Source organism: Eschscholzia californica, unplaced genomic scaffold (assembly GCF_041429995.1).
Source record: "Eschscholzia californica isolate CP2 unplaced genomic scaffold, dmEscCali1.0.p SCAF_6, whole genome shotgun sequence".
In the NCBI taxonomy this organism is placed as follows: domain Eukaryota; kingdom Viridiplantae; phylum Streptophyta; class Magnoliopsida; order Ranunculales; family Papaveraceae; genus Eschscholzia; species Eschscholzia californica.
This window is the reverse complement of record NW_028238483.1, coordinates 15,939,884-15,957,457: the sequence shown is the minus strand read 5'-3', so window position 1 is coordinate 15,957,457 and position 17,574 is coordinate 15,939,884. Positions and strand designations below refer to the sequence as shown.

Genomic DNA, 17,574 nt, shown 5'->3' with positions numbered 1-17,574 from the left:
ACATTAGTTATGAAAGTAATACCAATTTCTTTTTAAAGCATAACTTACCTTGACCTTACCATCGAATGAATCACATTAACATTCATATTTGATTGCAATGTTAATTATTTCATTATTAGCATGTATGCAATTCTCATATCCTTCTCATATGATTCAATATGTCTTAACAACAATAAAGTAAATGGTTAGCGATAAATAAGAATGAATAGTTTGTGAATTCAACAAAGAAAGGTTCAAATACCTTTTAACTTACCAATCACAATTGACCAAACTTACCAATCTTTTATTTGCTTATAACTTGATCAAGGAGTGAATAATTTCTTCTTCCCCTTAAGCATAGAGCAATTCGTGCTGATAACGTGTTGTGAAAAATAATATAGGTAAGGAAGAAGAAAGATAATGAAAATATAGACCAAGAGATTGTAGACAAGAAGAACTAGAATTGCATTCATATGTTTGTAGAGAATATCTCTACTTTGGTACTATGGTATATTGATATATACATTTGGTACATTGGTTTGGTACATCTTCTTCATTAGCAAGTAACCTCTTTATATAGGCATTTAGCTAGATGAGTTACACATCCAATAGGCACACAATAATGGAGCTTGAATACAAAGTAATGGTGGAAAACCTATGGTGGTGGGAGTTACAATTGGTGGTGGTCATCCACCATAAATCTAATATTTATAACAATTACCAGTATTATTATGACAATTTTTGGTTAATAGAAAAAAGATGATGGTTTTTTTTGTTATTAAGAATAATATTTTGAACCCAAATAGCCATTTCCCTTTTTTACTTATTTAAGTAGAAAAACAAGAAAGTTACTCCCTCAGACCCAAAATGAATTAGGGTTATTTCCCAAATGGCCCCCAACTTTGTGACCAGCTTCCTGCCTGACCCCCTAGATTAGCAAAAATACCCATATGGCCCCCTTTTTCAGTTATCTTTTAACTTTCTGTTACTCTCTCTCCTCCATCTCTTTTCTTCTCTACCACATCATCTGTTACGCCACCTCATCATCTTCTCCGGTAAAGGTCGTCGGCTGACCAATTTTCCGGTCGGCGGCCTTCAAACACAAAAAAAAAAAAATTCTCTCTCCTCTCTCTCTAATTCTTTTAAAAAAACCTTTCTTTCTCTAGATCTGGTGAACTCACCAGATCTGTTCGCAGACCTTCAAAGGTCTGTTCGCAGGCCATGAAGGTCTGCGAACAAATCTGGTTCACCAGATCTATAGAGAGAGGGGTTTTTTTTTTAAAAAAATTTAGAGAGAGAGAGGAGAGAAATTTTTTTTTTTATATGTGAAGGCCGGCGACCCCTGCCGGAGAAGATGATGATGTGGCGTGATAGGTGACTTGGCAGAGAGAGAAAATGAAATGGAGGAGAGAGAGTAATGGACAGTTAAAGATAACAGAAAAAGAAGGCTATACGGGAATATTTGCTAAAGTAGGGGGCCAGGCAGGAAACTGGTCACAAAGTTGGGGGCCATTTGGAAAATAACCCTCAAGTTTATTCTCCATATAAAACTATTATCAGAAAAACAAAAAAGACAATAACAATTTTTTTGAGGGAATGAGCGTTGGGCCCAAAACTGGGCCCAAAATATAAACCCAGTCCATGACCGGGTTTATATGTAAACCCAGTCCAAAGTGTCAGCCGCCCACGAGAAATTACCGTGACCCCCTCGATTTTCCATCAAATTTACGGAAGCTGCCATCCAGAAAATTACGGAATTGCCACTTTGAAAAACACGGGATTCTCCACTCCGAATTTTACTTTCTCTCTCTACTGTTTTACTTTCTCTCTCTAATTCTCTTTCCAGATTTATTTCTCTTTATTTGTTTAACCAAATCCTAATTTCTCTCCTAATTTAACCAATTTCTAACTAATTTAGATTTTCTCTCTCTCTAATTCTTATTCTCTCTCCAATCTCAACAAAATTTTTTCTTCAATCTAAACAAATATTTCCAGATTGGTTCAAAATTCTTTTTTTTTTTTCTAGATTTGTTTCTTATCTCAAATTTCGAATTTTTCAGGATTGGTTCAAATTTCGAATTTTTCTCTCTAACTTTCCAGATTTATTAATTTAACCAATTCCTAATTTCTCTCAAATTTTAACCAATTTCTAACTAATTTCGAATTTCTTTCTAACTAATTTCTCTCAATTTTTTTCCAGATTGATTCTTGTTTACGGAAATTGTTTAATTTACTGAGGATTTCTTGTGTACTAGACACTTTTGTGTTGGGAAACTTTCTGGTTTACCGGAAATTATTTAATTTACTGAGGATTTCTTGTGTACTAGACACTTTTGTGTTGGGAAACTTTCTGGTTTACCGGAAACTGTTTAATTTACTGGGGATTTCTTGTGTACTAGACACTTTAGTGTTGGGAAATTTTCTGGTTTACCGGAAACTGTTTAATTTATTGGGGATTTCTTGTGTACTAGACATTTTTGTGTTGGGAAATTTTTTGGTTTACCGGAAACTGTTTAATTTACGGAAATTTTTCTTGTGTACTAGACACTTTTGTATTGGAAAGTTTCTTGTTTACCGAGAATTGTTTTATTTTCTGAGAATTTTCTTGTGTACTAGACACTTTTGTACTCGAAATTGACTTGTTCACTGGGAATTGTTTTATTTACTAGGAATTTTGTTGGGTTATGTAATAGGCACCGAATTTCTCTCTAGATTTTTCCTATTTTCCCTCTCTCTTCCCATATTTCCTATTTTTATTCTTTTTATTTCTGTTTAAACATGTTTTCTCTCTCCAATCTTACTACTTTCCTTTTCTCAAAAAGATAGAGATGATGGCAAGAATATAATCGATTTCGAAATATTTATATATAGATAGAAAATTTACATATCTTCTTCTTCTGTTTCTCTAAAAATTTAGAGAGAGAAAGAAAAAAAATATTTCAGATTTCAAAAATCTTTCCAAAATCCGGGCAGGGGGCTTAATTACTTTAAATGGAATCTTTCAAAAATCTGGGCGGGAGTTTTAATTTTCGCCAAAACTTAATCTCAAATTTTCAAAATTTGAACGAAATAAGAAAGAATCAGCGTTTTTTAGAAGGTTTTAGAGAGAGAAAAAAAAAACAGAGTATTTATCGGGATTTAGATATATTTAGAGAGAAAGATGTTGTTTTGCGATAATCTCGAGAGAGAAAGAGTCAGTTAAGAGGAGGTTTAGAGATATTTAGGTGAGATTTTGCGGGATTTAGAGAGATGGAATGAGTGTTTAACGTCAAAAACACGGAGGGGGTAAAAGAGGAATAAAAAAAACAGAAAATTGTGAGCTGGCCTGACATTTTGGATTGGAAATGCATATTTGGCCGTTTTTGGTCCTCACGCTGGTTTCCCCCCCTTTTTTTGGACCTAAGGCTCATTTTTTGAATTTTTTTCAATCTGTGAGTTGCAAATGTTGTTTTACATTTTGCACAAGCTCAAAATCACATCCAAGTTGATTAGGAAGACAACCAATTCTTTCTAATCTCGCCTTTCCCATATGTTGTAGTTTATAACCGTTTCCTCCACAATTATTCATTATCTCAACAATACTATTTTGCAATGTTAAGAAAGTATAGCTGAGATTTTCATTAGGTAATTCTTCGAATGCTTTTTCTACGGCACTAACAAGCTCTTTCGTCGATTTTGCGGTTTCTTCTTGTTGTAAAGATTGAAATGCACGAAAAAATCCACCTTCAAATTTTAGACCTATAAATCCACTCAACTCCACACTATAAAATAATTTTCGAAAATATTTGATACTAGATTAAAATGCGCTCTTGAAAATATTATATCTCCAATGCATTATGCTTTCCTCCCTAAAAGATAAATCACTCACAATATACTAATAACTCAGGAAATATTACATCTCATCAAAAAAAAAAAACAAACTCAGGAAATATTACACTCCTATAAAAACTTCAATCCTCATTTTGGTCCTCAATTACACATGTCAAAAGCATGGATCAGATTTTATATCTGACTTTGAGGAAAAAAACACCGAACTCATACATACTGAATGGTATTTTAAACTGGTACGCAGGATGTGAACCAATGATTCAACTATACGAGATCCTGCTAAAGGCTCCTGGGGTATTTGGAGCTGGGTTCAGTGGTGCCGTATTTTGAGGTTGTTGTCTTGCATTTGCGGATGCCCACCAGAGTCAATTTAGAGGTAAACAAGCACTCTGGAGTCTGACCAGAGTTAATTTAGACCTCGAATAAGATTTGATAGTAAGGCCTTGAATTCCTATCATCTCCAAAGCAAAACTCATAAAAATCTCTATTCATCCTATGAGTTCCAATTGAGATTCTCACTCTTAGGTGGCCTTAATAGAGATCTTAAATATTTTTTTGTCTCTAATGCAGAACTTTAAATTTATCTTATTTACTTATGTGGCATAGTTATTTTTGTCAATAAATAATTAGTTATTTTGGAAAATATAAAAGACTCGATTTCTATTGGTTGAAAATCAAATATTGATGAGTTGGACAATTAGAGATATCTCAAGAGGACACTCTAGAAATAGAGTGTCCTCTTGAGATATCTCTATTCCCCCCTCGACACGTCATCTTAGAGATCCAAATAGAGTGTTGCATTGGAGAAGAGTTTTTAGAAAAAACTCTAAAAATCCTAGATGGCACTCAGAATTTCTAAGATTGAGTGTTGCATTGGAGATCTCTTAGTGTTTTTCTTCTCTACACACAAGTAGTCTCACTTGTTTTTTTCTTTGAAGTCTGAATGGACTTGAATCATACTTTTTTGTTAGGGCTGATTTTGAGTATATTTGGGTCACATGAGTGAGATTTCGACGATGACAAAAAAACGCACCACCACTTCCAAAACAACCTACTTCTTTGTTTAACCTTTACCGTTGGCGAATCACCTCACTAGAGTGAAGTATGGTGTATTCCCGAAATTGTTGAGTAGTTGGCTCTTACATACAACTTTAGGATGTTACTTTGGGAGTAGATGAATTGTTGCTGTCCTTTTTAATAGCTCAATGCATTTTTCTTCTGCCATTTATTGTCTCGGAATATAAATTGGTCTAACTCAGATGTTTAAGAAAAATAGATAGAAATTTGAATCTGATATGTAAGGGAACAGATAGAAGTTTAGCTGTTCCGTAAAATTAGAACGAATCAGTCAACTATAAATAATTCCGATGACAGTTCCTTCCTAGAAAATTAATTCTCTTAAACTAGTAAAGTGGCTGATCTAATCAGTCTGTTTCCATAAATATACACATATATAGATGGATATCCTTGAGTTGACTACTCCTCTTTCTGCTTCTTCTTCATCGAAATGATAGGTTTGAAGACGGCAAAACCAACAGGAGACAACAATCTGGCATTGTTTTAGACCAAGTAAGAGGACATGAGGTTGCAACTAATCTTCATAAGAGAAAGCTGATAGAGAAAGATATTCTCTATATTTAAAATTAGGAGTTTCTATATTTTAGAGTTTCTAAGTAATTTAGGAGTTTCTATATTTTAGAGTTTCTAAGTAATTTAGGAGTTTCTATATTTTAGAGTTTCTAAGTAATTTAGGAGTTTCTATATTTCTATATTTCTAAATATTGAATCCTAGTTAGAGTCTAATTTGTCTAATTCTAGCCTATATATATGGCTGAGTTCATAGTAGTTAGATATGAATATTGAAGTTATTAATAAAGTTTTATATTAGTATTACGTTTATCTTTGGCTGGCCTAGAGAAGAACTTGAAGGTTCTTATCAATTGGTATCAGAGCAAACGCTCCTATCATTCGCTTTCGCATTACTTTTATCTTCGTTAGAGAATCTCGTTTATGGTACAAACTCGAAAAGAAAAAAAAGAAAGAATGGAGAAGCAATTAGGTGAATTGGCGGAGAAGATGACTGAGATGACGGTAAATCAATCATTATTGATTGAGAAGATTGGTCAATTGGTCGAAAATAGAGAGATTGTGTCTCAAAGAAGTGATCGCTTTAAAGGTGAAAGGTTATATTTTGCACGGTTTAACGGATCAGATGTGGAAGGATGGATTTTTCAAGCTGAACAATATTTTGAATTCTATGACACTGCACAAGACCAAAAGATTCAATTTGCAATCAGTTACTTGGATGGAAAAGCATTACAATGGTATCGATGGGCTAAAAGAGGAAACTATTTTCGTTCATGGGAAGATTTTGTCGAAGCAGTTGTAGGTCGCTTCGGGAGAACGACGTATGAAGATGCAGGGGCTGCGCTAGCAAAATTACGACAAACTGGGTCAATCTTTGAATATCAAGAAGAATTTGAGCGTCTTTCAAACATGGTTAATGGTTTACCAGATAGTTTTTTAATGAGTTGTTTCATGAGTGGATTGAAAGATGAGGTTAGACTGGAAACTAAATCCTTTAATCCACTAAACTTACATGAGGCAATGTCTATAGCTAGATTACAAGACGAAAAAGTCTCTTTGAGACGCCAAAGCTATAGAAGTATTACAAGAGCAAACCCCCTTATCAATGCAAAACCACTGAACTCAAGACCACCAATAATACCAAACCGGGTTAATAATGAAGCACCCGTAATTCGCCGACTCACATCAGCTGAGGCTGAAGAAAGAAGGAAACAACAATTATGTTACAATTGCGATGAGAAGTGGTATCGTGGTCATCGATGTAAGACACAAACTTTATTCCTCATTGAGAAAGAAGAAGATAATGATAACGCAAACAAAACTGGAAGTGAGGTAGTTGATGAAGAGGTATACACACAAGAAGAAGAACATGTGGAGATTTCTATGCATGCATTGGATGGCTCCCCTGCACCACAAACCATGAAGGTCCAAGGTGAAATTAAACGGGCTCAAGTTATTGTTTTAATTGATTCAGGCAGTACACATAATTTTATTGACGCTTCCATCCCAAAGAAGCTAGGTATTAAAACTGTACTTGACAACTCCTTTGAAGTTATGGTAGCAGACGGATCAAGAATTACTTGTGAAGGGCAATGTGTTAGCCTAGAATATAAGATTAATGAGTATGCTTTCACGGGAAATTTTTATATATTGAAACTTGGAGGTTGTGATATGGTATTGGGAGTAAGTTGGCTACAAACACTTGGGCCAATAACTTGGGATTTCAAGTACTTAACAATGAAATTCACTATACAAGGTAAACAATTTAGTTTGGAAGGTGTTAGAGGAAGGAAACTGAAGATCGCCAGCAGCCATGCTATGCAACGACTCCTCAAGCAAGGGTCATTGGGAGTTTTGTGTCAAATTTCAGGTGAAAACAACGATGAAGCTAATTCCAATATAGATACAGAAATTCAATCCTTGATTAGACAATTTGCTGTGGTATTTTCAGCACCAACAGGTTTACCACCCATGAGAAGTCACGATCATCGTATTACTTTACATCCCAATAGTTCACCTATTAATGTTCGACCTTATAGGTATGCTTTTGGTCAAAAGAATGAGATTGAGAAAATAGTAAAAGAACTACTTCAATCTGGGTTAATTCGCCCGAGTACAAGCCCTTTCTCATCGCCTGTATTATTAGTAAAGAAAAAAGATGATACGTGGCGTATGTGCATTGATTACAGAGCACTAAACAAAATTACGGTAAAGGATAAATTTCCTATACCGGTCATAGATGAACTATTAGATGAATTGCATGGGGCTTTGTATTTCTCAAAATTAGACTTAAGGTCCGGGTACCATCAGATCAGGATGCAACAGGAAGATGTACATAAAACTGCCTTTCAGACACATGATGGTCATTATGAGTTTCTTGTCATGCCTTTCGGGTTGACCAATGCACCATCTACCTTTCAACATCTCATGAATGATGTCTTCAGAAGTCAGCTACGTCAATTTGTGTTGGTTTTCTTTGATGATATATTGGTTTATAGCTCAGATTGGAATTTACACCTTGAACACCTTAGAGAAGTATTTCAGATACTAGAAAAACACCAACTCAAGGTCAAATTGAGTAAATGTTCGTTTGGTACCGAGAGAGTTGAATATTTAGGGCATGTCATCACATCTAAGGGTGTAGAAGTGGATTCGGGCAAGATTCAAAGCATTATAGATTGGCCATTGCCAAAGTCAGTAAAAGCATTACGAGGGTTTTTAGGTTTAACTGGCTATTATCGAAAATTTGTGGCTGATTATGGTAAATTGGCTTTTCCGTTGACCAAACTTCTTAGGAAGGATAGTTTCAAATGGACCATGGAAGCAACTGAAGCCTTCAACAACTTGAAAACCGCTATGACGACTACCCCGGTATTAGCACTACCAAATTTTTGTAAGGAGTTCATAATTGAAAGTGATGCAAGTGGAGTAGGAATCGGGGCAGTTCTGATGCAAGAAGGTAGGCCCATAGCATATACTAGTAAGGTGATTGGGCCACGACACCTTGGATTATCTACGTATGAGAAGGAACTATTAGCAATGGTTCATGCCATCACTAAATGGCGACCTTACCTCATTGGGAGAAGGTTTATAGTGAAGGTTGATCAACAAAGTTTGAAGCATTTTTTGGAAGCTAAACCAGCCACTCCCATGCAACAAAAATGGACTGCGAAATTATTGGGTTACGATTATACAATTCAGTACAAGCCTGGTAGTCAAAATAAAGTAGCCGATGCATTATCTCGTAAGTACGAGTCTTTAGAATTATCGGGAATCACATATGTGAGTTGTGCTTGGATGGATGATCTAAAGCTTGAGTTAAAAACAGATCCGTGGATAGTAGATTTTATACAAAAGATGAACAAATCCTCTTTCGGTGAGAAGAATTTCACGGTAAAGGATGGATTAGTGTACTTCCGAGGAAACCAGTTATTGATAAGTCCAAAATCTAGATGGAAACTATTATTATTGGTTGAGTTCTATTCATCACCGGCTGCAGGGCATGCAGGGCAACTGAAGACTATGAAGCGACTTTCAAAGTTGTTTTACTGGACCGGAATGCATCGAGATGTCAAAGAATATATTGCTAGTTGCGACACGTGCCAAAAAAATAAATATAGTACCCTCTCTCCTGCAGGTCTTATACAACCCTTACCCATTCCTACGACTATATGGACTGATATATCTATGGATTTCATTGAAGGATTACCGAAGTCAAAAGGGAAATCAGTAATTTTGGTAGTGGTAGATCGTCTCACTAAGTACAGCCATTTCATGGCATTAAAACACCCATACACAGCAGCTACAGTTGCTCAAAAATTTCTAGAAACAGTGGTCAAGCTGCATGGTTTTCCCCAATCTATAGTATCCGACAGAGATGCAGTATTTACTAGCAAGTTGTGGCAAGAATTGTTTCGTTTACAAGGCACTACACTTAGGATGAGTTCAGCATACCACCCTCAAACCGATGGCCAATCGGAGGTGGTGAATCGTTGTTTAGAAACATATTTGCGATGCTTTGTAGGAGATAAACCAAAAAGTTGGGCTGTATGGCTACCGTGGGCAGAGTATTGGTACAATACTTCGTATCATACATCGACAAAACTAACCCCTTTTGAGGCAGTATATGGTATATCACCTCCCGTATTAGCATCATATATTTCGGGTGAAGCACAAACTGCGACATTAGATGAAGCGCTTATACGAAGGGGTCACATTCTTTCCAACCTCAAAAGTCATCTTCATACTGCTCAGAATAAGATGAAACAATATGCTGACAAGGGACGAAGGGATGTAGTATTTCAAATAGGAGAGTACGTGTATTTAAAATTACAACCATATAGACAAAGTTCTACCGTAAGAAGGGTGTCTCAGAAGTTATCTCCAAGGTACTATGGTCCATATAAAATATTGGAAAGAATCGGTCCAGTAGCGTACCGCTTGGAGTTGCCAGAAGGAGCTAAAATTCATCCCGTCTTTCATGTTTCTGTGTTAAAGAAAGCACTTCTCCCTAATACTGCAGTTGATGATGAATTACCAAGTGTCGAAGATGAGGAAGACCCAGTGTTAACTATGATCGAGAACATCCTTGAGGACAAGGATGCTGTCAAGGGAGGAGGAATGATAGAGAAAGATATTCTCTATATTTAAAATTAGGAGTTTCTATATTTTAGAGTTTCTAAGTAATTTAGGAGTTTCTATATTTTAGAGTTTCTAAGTAATTTAGGAGTTTCTATATTTCTATATTTCTAAATATTGAATCCTAGTTAGAGTCTAATTTGTCTAATTCTAGCCTATATATATGGCTGAGTTCATAGTAGTTAGATATGAATATTGAAGTTATTAATAAAGTTTTATATTAGTATTACGTTTATCTTTGGCTGGCCTAGAGAAGAACTTGAAGGTTCTTATCAAAAGCATTGGTGCTACAAAACGTAAAATGTCTGGTTTAGAACTGAGAGTCGAGTCTTGGTTCTTCGTAGATTCTTTACTCAAAACCTGTTAGAACTTGGCAAAATTAGAAAGTATAAGTTCTCTACAATGTAGATCCAATATAGAAAACTTTCGATAAGACGCTTCCTTTTTGAACATCCAAACCATGTGGTCTTCTTAATTTGTATGGTTCCCCAGATACAGGTTCGATATCAACACGAGGCATTTGCTTCCATTTTGAGTGCACATACCAACCGTATTTGTAGTTCCCGACGATTGGTGTGCCTAAAGCTTCAGCACAATGAACTCTCAGCTGCACAAGAGTTAGAGAGCGTGAGGAAACTGTGTTTCCGAGTAGTTAATAACTGTGATTACGCAAGAAGGGTATTTAGGCTATTCGTGTTGCAATTTGTATGAACTTTCAGTTGTTGCCTTTCAAGGGGGATACACATGAAACCCCAGTTTTTTTTTTTATTTTCGAAACTTGAATTTTTATAGGACATGAAATTGTCTATCCTACGAATAAACCTCATTAGCTAAATATATTCCTTGTACCTGATGCTTGCGACCAGTAAGTGGAGATAGCTCAACCCATGAGCATCCATTAATAGTTGGACCGAGTATAAGATATTCACTTATAGCCTCTTGATAAGGTTCTATTCCTGAAGGATTAGCTATTATGAATCTTTCCGTCTTACCATCGTTAAGAAGCTACTGCAGACCATCACTAATTTGGTCAAAAAGAAGAATGACTGCGTGATTTAACAAATTCATCATATATGAAGCAAAGAGAATCCGTTATACCTTTGATAATGGGGCACGAATGAGACCTTGTTTTTCTTTAGGACAGCCTATAACCAGTGCCCGATACCTCTGAACTGTCGTTTCGCAAGCTTCATCCCAAATCTGAACCATTGATTAGCAAATCCAATAAATAAAAGGGGGTCGGTGAGGAAAGAAGAAAAGAAAAAAGTGATTGAAATGGAGAAAAACCTTAGATGAGGATCTTGCTTTAGTAGTGTGACTAAACAGCCAGTGGAGTTGAGCAGTGCTTTCTTTCGTTCTTCCCATTAAGAGGATCCCACTGCTTACTCTGTCCAGCCGATGCACCTATTTTTTCGAATAATAAAATAAAGTTGTCACATACAAACTTACAAAGTACTAGACTTAATTCAACATGCTTCAATTAGTTTTATACCTAAAAGATTAAGAAGCATGGCAAGGTAGCCACCGTTCAATTTGAACCCTGAAACAATTAGTTGTATGCTTTCTGCACTTTCTAGGACACACAAGAGAAACACAATTCCTACATCAGTTTGATACCAACAGGAAAAACATCAATAACCAATTGAAACCTATTACATGATTTATGCGAGTTACAGCGATTTTTAACAATACCTGTTCCTCCCAAAATATTGTCCTCAACTTTCCAAAGACTAGTTGCTAGCATTGGAAAATCCATTTCTATAACAACAGTTTGGTACACTACTGAGCCTGTTTTAGGGATTGCGAGCTGTCAAGTGTGCAGCAAGGGTGGCAAGTAAGTAGCTTGAAAAGTTCAAAGATAATGCCAGCATGTTTCAATGAGAAACTAACTTTTTTAAAAATGAGCTTTAAAAAGGCGATTACCTTAAATTGTTTGTCATTTTCGTTTTCCTTGTCTTTTTCCAACTTGTGGAAGACAAAGTCTAAGGCTAGTAAACAAAGAAAAAAAATTGTGGTATTAGTTTCAGACACCGCCTTGGGAGGCTCCTCTTTTTCTAAGATAATGCATCCTTTACAGCCCCCCCGCCTCATTTACAGACACCGAACTGAACCAAGAGAGGCATACCTTGTACATAACAAGCCTTTGCAAATATTCAATTTCATCCGCATTTGGATAAAGAGTTCCGACCTCCATCACGTCTTTAGGACTAACTTGTATATATTTTGCTTGCATCTCAAGTTCTCAATTACTAAAGTTTTTTCTTATGTAATAAAGCATTTCCATGGATTATCTGATTCATTACCGAGTTTTTTTAGTGTACTGTGGAGTTTCTCCACAGGAGCTTTATCTTTTGGAGCTTCAATATGCTCAGCCAGGTACACATTCTTTTCTAGCTAATTAAGGATCTTTTTCCTGTTCTCTGCAACTCTGATATTCAGGAAAACATTATATGCTTTGATCCTTCTTTTAGTCGTGTTCTCCCTTGTCGGGGGTAACCAGGCCTGAGAAATGCAGTTACTTATCGGTTTGCTGTGCTTTGGGCCAGGCAGCTTGATGATTGTAAGGATGCTCCTAGTTCGTGTTTCACAACATCACGGTGGCCAAGAATGTCCCATGTGCAGTTGTGACACACAACAACCTGGCCTATTCACGGCCCATGCTTGGCGGATCCGTGAGAGTACTATCCCTTCAAGTAAGGTTCTTGACAATACTACCTATTTGCCAGTTGTGCTTGGTGGAGCCGTGGCAGCACATACTCATTTAGGATGCCAAATCTTGGCTTGTTCAGGGACCTTGCTTGACGAGTTTGTAGTAGAACAACCATTTTAGGGGCGACCAGAGTCTGTTCACGTATAAATGAATGGCGTATAGCAATAATACTGGATGTTGTCTGCCAATGTTTCAATCCAAACTGCCTAATTGACAGCCTAGAATGTTGGTATTCGCAGAGCTTGTTGAGATACATTTATATCTAAAAAGATTTAATTTCTTTAACTATTTCATTAAATAACAATTTAGTATATGAAGACCGATTCAAAGACCAAAATAAAATAATATGAGTATCTATTGAGAGTTTGAAGGACTAAAAGAATCACATTGGGAGCAAGAAGCTCATCTAAGTGCAGATTCCCACGGGTACTACATTTAAGTCGTGAAGCATGGAAGATCATCTTCTTTATAAATATTGTTTGGCTCTCATATCTGCATCAGTAGATCGTTTGGCTCCCGACTAACAATTTTGACAGTTTGTTGTATAATCCTTTTTTAAACTTGGGGCATTCCATAGCCCTCTCTATCTAAATATTGTTTTACAAACTCAGGAAAGCAATCGTCTTCACATAAGTGATGACCTTTTATCTCTCTCGATCTCTCGATTCTGCACATAATTTATGTATATCAACATTAACATATCATTCGATCCAGAACCTTTAAGAAAGTAAAGTGAATAACATGAAACACAGTCTTAACTAATAAAGATAACTATTATTCATAAAATTAGTACTAATTTTTCGTTTTTTTGTACAAAAATAAATAAATATCAGTTTACCTTATCTAATTGTGTAGTAACGGCTCTATAATGAAAGCATATGAAAGGAGAGCTATACTAAAACCACTCAAGTTTTCCCACTGTTGTGGTGCAATTAGGCTTGATCCAACTACAACTTAACGGCTCTGTCGTGTCGTAAAAACCCTTGATAGAGGATTGACTTCTAGTGGAGTAACACCTATCTTTCTCAAGAGAATAATATATGATGCTATCACCATGTAATCTAGGTAAATAAATTTTGTTCTGCATGTTACTATTAGGAGCAACAACAAGTATACATGAGGTATTGCTGACTAACATCATATGCTTTCCCAAACTTGCAACTCTAACCCACTCCATACTAGAGAAATCCAATCTAAATATCCGAATCGACAACCCAAGATGTCCTAAATCTACTAAAAAGAGCGTCCTTTTGTACTCAACCAAGAACTTTGGGTAGGCATAATCAAAGAGCCATCTGGGACCAGCTAGAATCTCCTCGAACAAGCAAGTATCAGTCTTAAAAACACCTAAACTTCCATTATAATCTAGGGAATAAAAAGCTCCATTGTAGAAAACTGGGTTGTTTAAACATGGCCGATATATATTTGGCTTTGGGTAGAAGCCCGACCACCAAATATCCTCTCCCTTAGTAATGAAGGAGATGGAAACTTTTTCAACCGAATCATCAATCTCCATAACTTCGGTGATGGCAAAAACTCTACAATCTGAATTAGTAGGCGAGGACGAGAATGAGATGCCATAGGACTTGTTGTTGGCGTGCTGTTCTGGTAAGTCCGGAAGTTGGATTGACTCTCTTGTAAACGGATTGTAAAAGAAAATATTCCTCTCACCTTTCGTCATTAGTAACCACCCGTCCTTCGAGAAACGGATAGTTGCACCTAATAAAATTTCTTGGTCACTCGTGAGGTACTTCTCATTATTCTGCATTGGGTTTACAAAATAGTATCTGGATCCATTAGCTTCAGAGAAGACCAGCAACGGAGATAAAAATGTCATCGATGAACCTATCATCTTCACATAAGAAGTTCTCCAGTTTAGTGCAGGTAATACTGACCGATTCCATCTACTTCCAGCACGAAGATGTGCGTAATCTATTGGAGGGAGATAACTTGCTATCAGGACCATGATGTCTTCGCTAAGAATACAACATGATTTTGCTTCTTCAAGTTCTACTCCATCACTCCCCTCAACCCCATTCTCTTTATTAGTTATGTTGATTTTCTTCGGATGTGCATCAATAGTGTTAACTACCTCTTCATTGTTGTCGAGAATGTTGTCTATTCTGCTGCCATCACAAGCCCTAAAATTTTAAACACAATATTTAGCCCCGTTTTATATATATTAAAAAACATGTTTATATCTGTTATATAAGAGTAAACAAAAATAACCTAACAAATAAGCAAGATAGGTACGTATATACTATGGGAGTATGTGTTATTCTTTCCAAAGTTACCTGACAGTTGGACGCATCATCACCCATTCACCTGATAAAAATGGCATTGGGATCTTTAGAAACGGCAAAGAAACTGAAACACTTCTCCCTTCTAGGTCATATTTGTACAAGCTCTGATCTCCAGGCAATGTATAAAACAGACAACCTCTTGTAAGACCCAATTCGTACGCTGAGCAACAAGCTATTGTGGTTTCCCCGAGAAAGATCACTTGATCACCTAAACTTGTTAACTCCTCCCAAACCATTGAAGAGAAATCAAATTTACATATTTGTATTGCAGTAACTAACTTGTCGAAGCATATGTCCCCTCTAGAATTATGATATATATGAACCATGAAGAGTTCATCAGTAGATACCACATATTTACGATGGCTACTCCCATGTATTCCAACACCTGAAAAAGTGGGGTACTTACTTTCGGAAGCCTCAACTAATTCAACTTTGTTTTCTATTTTGATCTCAAGCTGCCAATCGTTTAAGAAGAAAATATATAATTTATCTCTAAAGCAAAGTAAGGATCCATTAAATAATTCTCCGCCATTAATATCGGTAGGCGAAAACTTCTCTGATCTCCATTGTTGGTCTCCTGGACGGCAATATAGGAGTAGTACATCACATTCATCCTCTTCAAATAAGAAGAAGACTATACTGGTTTTGTCATTATTAGCGGGAGGCGACGTCAAAACACAATCAAAGATCTCATACCCATTATCAAATTCAAACCAATTGGATAGATTAGGTAATTTTATTTCCTCTAACGACAATGGATTCCAAAGAAAGCAATCCCCACATTCCCAAGTTGAACTGTTAGCGTTCTTATCATTGAATTCAGATGGATCATCACACAAAACAACTAACCAACCTTCATGAGAGGGTGATTGCCAATACGATCTTCGTCTCAACTCTGGTATTCGCTTAATACAATTTCTCTTATTAGGTTCAAGAAGATTGTAAAATCCGTGATCTTTCCCATTCTTTTTACGAGGTAGAACAAGCCATGGAGCTGCTGAGGGAAGTGGCGGACGACTTCGCAGATTTCTCTTCCCTGTGGTTGATGCTGCTACAAGCTTTTTCTTCTCCATGGATGAGAAGAATTCCGAAATTTTCCAATAAAAAATCGGTTAGAAACTGGAAGATAATTTAATGTCAAAATAGTAATCTTAGGAACTTAGAGAATCCAAGTTGGTGCTGAAACTTCAGACCCCAACCTTAATTTATAACAAATCAATATAAAAATCCAAACTTTAAACTCTAACAATGAACAACATTAGATTGAACTGCTAATTGAGAATACCTGGAAGAGTGATGATATTAGCTAGATTTAGGGTTGCGGGAATCAAATTGAGTTTGTGAGGAAGAAAACGGACAGTAGATAGATATATAGAGAGTTGTAGTTGCTATAATTTGAAGTTCCTAAAACGTCAAAAAAAAACGTCATAAAAAATACGTCATAAAAAAACGTCATACAAAAACGTCATAAAAAAACGTCATTACAGCGTCTTTTTTCAATATTATCAATAAAGGGAAGTTTTACAGGCGCATTATTTATTGCTACAGGCGCCCCTTTTACCCTAAAACTCGTAATTAATACGGTAGGACCCCCTAACAGCCTTGTCAAAGGAACACCGGCGCCACCATCTTCTTAGCTATTTCGTTTTAATGGCGCGACTCAAAACCACCGCACCACCACCGGAGAAGACGTCGAAGGGCTCGAAGAAGCCCAACAATGCCGAACGATGTTCTCTCTTTGCATGAAGAGAAGCAGCTACGGTATTGAAAAATGTACTCCAAGGAGATGCCATACGCAAGGTTGTTGCTTCTATCAAATCCCTAGTTTACAGTCCTTCCATCCGTTACCAGAAAGCTACCTTCGCTCTTGTTTGTCAAACCCTAAAGCGTATGTATTTCTCCCTCTCTCTCCTGTAGTTTAGAAGCTAACGATCATTACAGTTAAAGCTCAGACTTTTATGTCATACTGTATTATATAAAACTTGAAAAAGCATCAAACCAATCTAGTGTGCAAAATAGTTAAAGTAAACATTTCGGGGTTAATTGACTTGAAATCTGAAATGAAATTTCAACTTGGTAATGCTAGGTTTTTAATGACCCCGTCTATTTAGATTCATCTATTGTATGAGATAATTTGCAGTAATTACTTGAGAGATGTGGATTCTCGTTTTTGTATGTTATGCCGCGTATGATTGTTGGATATTTGGACCACTGGTTTCAACCACCCTAATACTCTTGTCCGATATCAAATCACTAATAGTGTGTTTGGTTTAGTGTTGTTATAAAGGCCAGGTCGGCCTGTACGGATACCGGGCCATGTAAGTTCGGGTCTGTTGACGGTCCCGGCTGGGCCTATAGTTTTGGAGGGCCAAAACTGGCCCGGCCCGTCTCAACGGTCATATTTCAAATATTTTTTTCTTAACCAAGTACAAAAACGGTTCGTTGGAGTTTTTACCATTTCTACCCCCCAACTAGCCGTTTTCTAGTTGTTAGGGGGAGGGGGTAAAAAGTGTCATTTTACTTCACCTC

At 36.5% G+C, this 17,574-nt stretch overlaps 2 protein-coding genes and 1 pseudogene across 4 annotated transcripts; 1 reads left to right on the top strand and 2 right to left on the bottom strand.

The window, feature by feature from the left end:
* Positions 1-5,367: 5,367 nt before the first annotated feature.
* LOC147531993 (RNA pseudouridine synthase 3, mitochondrial-like) lies at positions 5,368-12,226 on the bottom strand (annotated as a pseudogene).
* On the top strand, positions 5,727-6,738 carry LOC147531994 (uncharacterized; the record flags this gene model as incomplete). Its single annotated transcript, XM_086646898.1, has 1 exon — positions 5,727-6,738. A coding segment is annotated over exon 1 (921 nt), but the record flags the coding sequence as incomplete, so codon positions are not given.
* A 1,184-nt stretch (positions 12,227-13,410) lies between the features above and the next one.
* LOC147531992 (uncharacterized) lies at positions 13,411-16,455 on the bottom strand. 3 transcript variants are annotated; one of them, XM_086647933.1, is made up of 3 exons: positions 16,315-16,455; positions 15,037-16,164; positions 13,411-14,883 (listed from the first exon to the last, which is right to left on the bottom strand). In XM_086647933.1, exons 2-3 carry the CDS (start codon positions 16,116-16,118, stop codon positions 13,638-13,640), a joined length of 2,328 nt encoding a protein of 775 aa, XP_086504059.1. In that variant the 5' UTR covers positions 16,119-16,164; positions 16,315-16,455; the 3' UTR covers positions 13,411-13,637. The 3 variants fall into 3 exon arrangements, with proteins under 3 accessions (XP_086504059.1, XP_086504060.1, XP_086504058.1); XM_086647934.1 differs by lacking the exon at positions 16,315-16,455 and having other exon boundaries at positions 13,411-13,513; positions 13,602-14,883; positions 15,037-16,228; XM_086647932.1 differs by lacking the exon at positions 16,315-16,455 and having other exon boundaries at positions 15,037-16,228.
* Between the last annotated feature and the right edge of the window lie 1,119 nt (positions 16,456-17,574).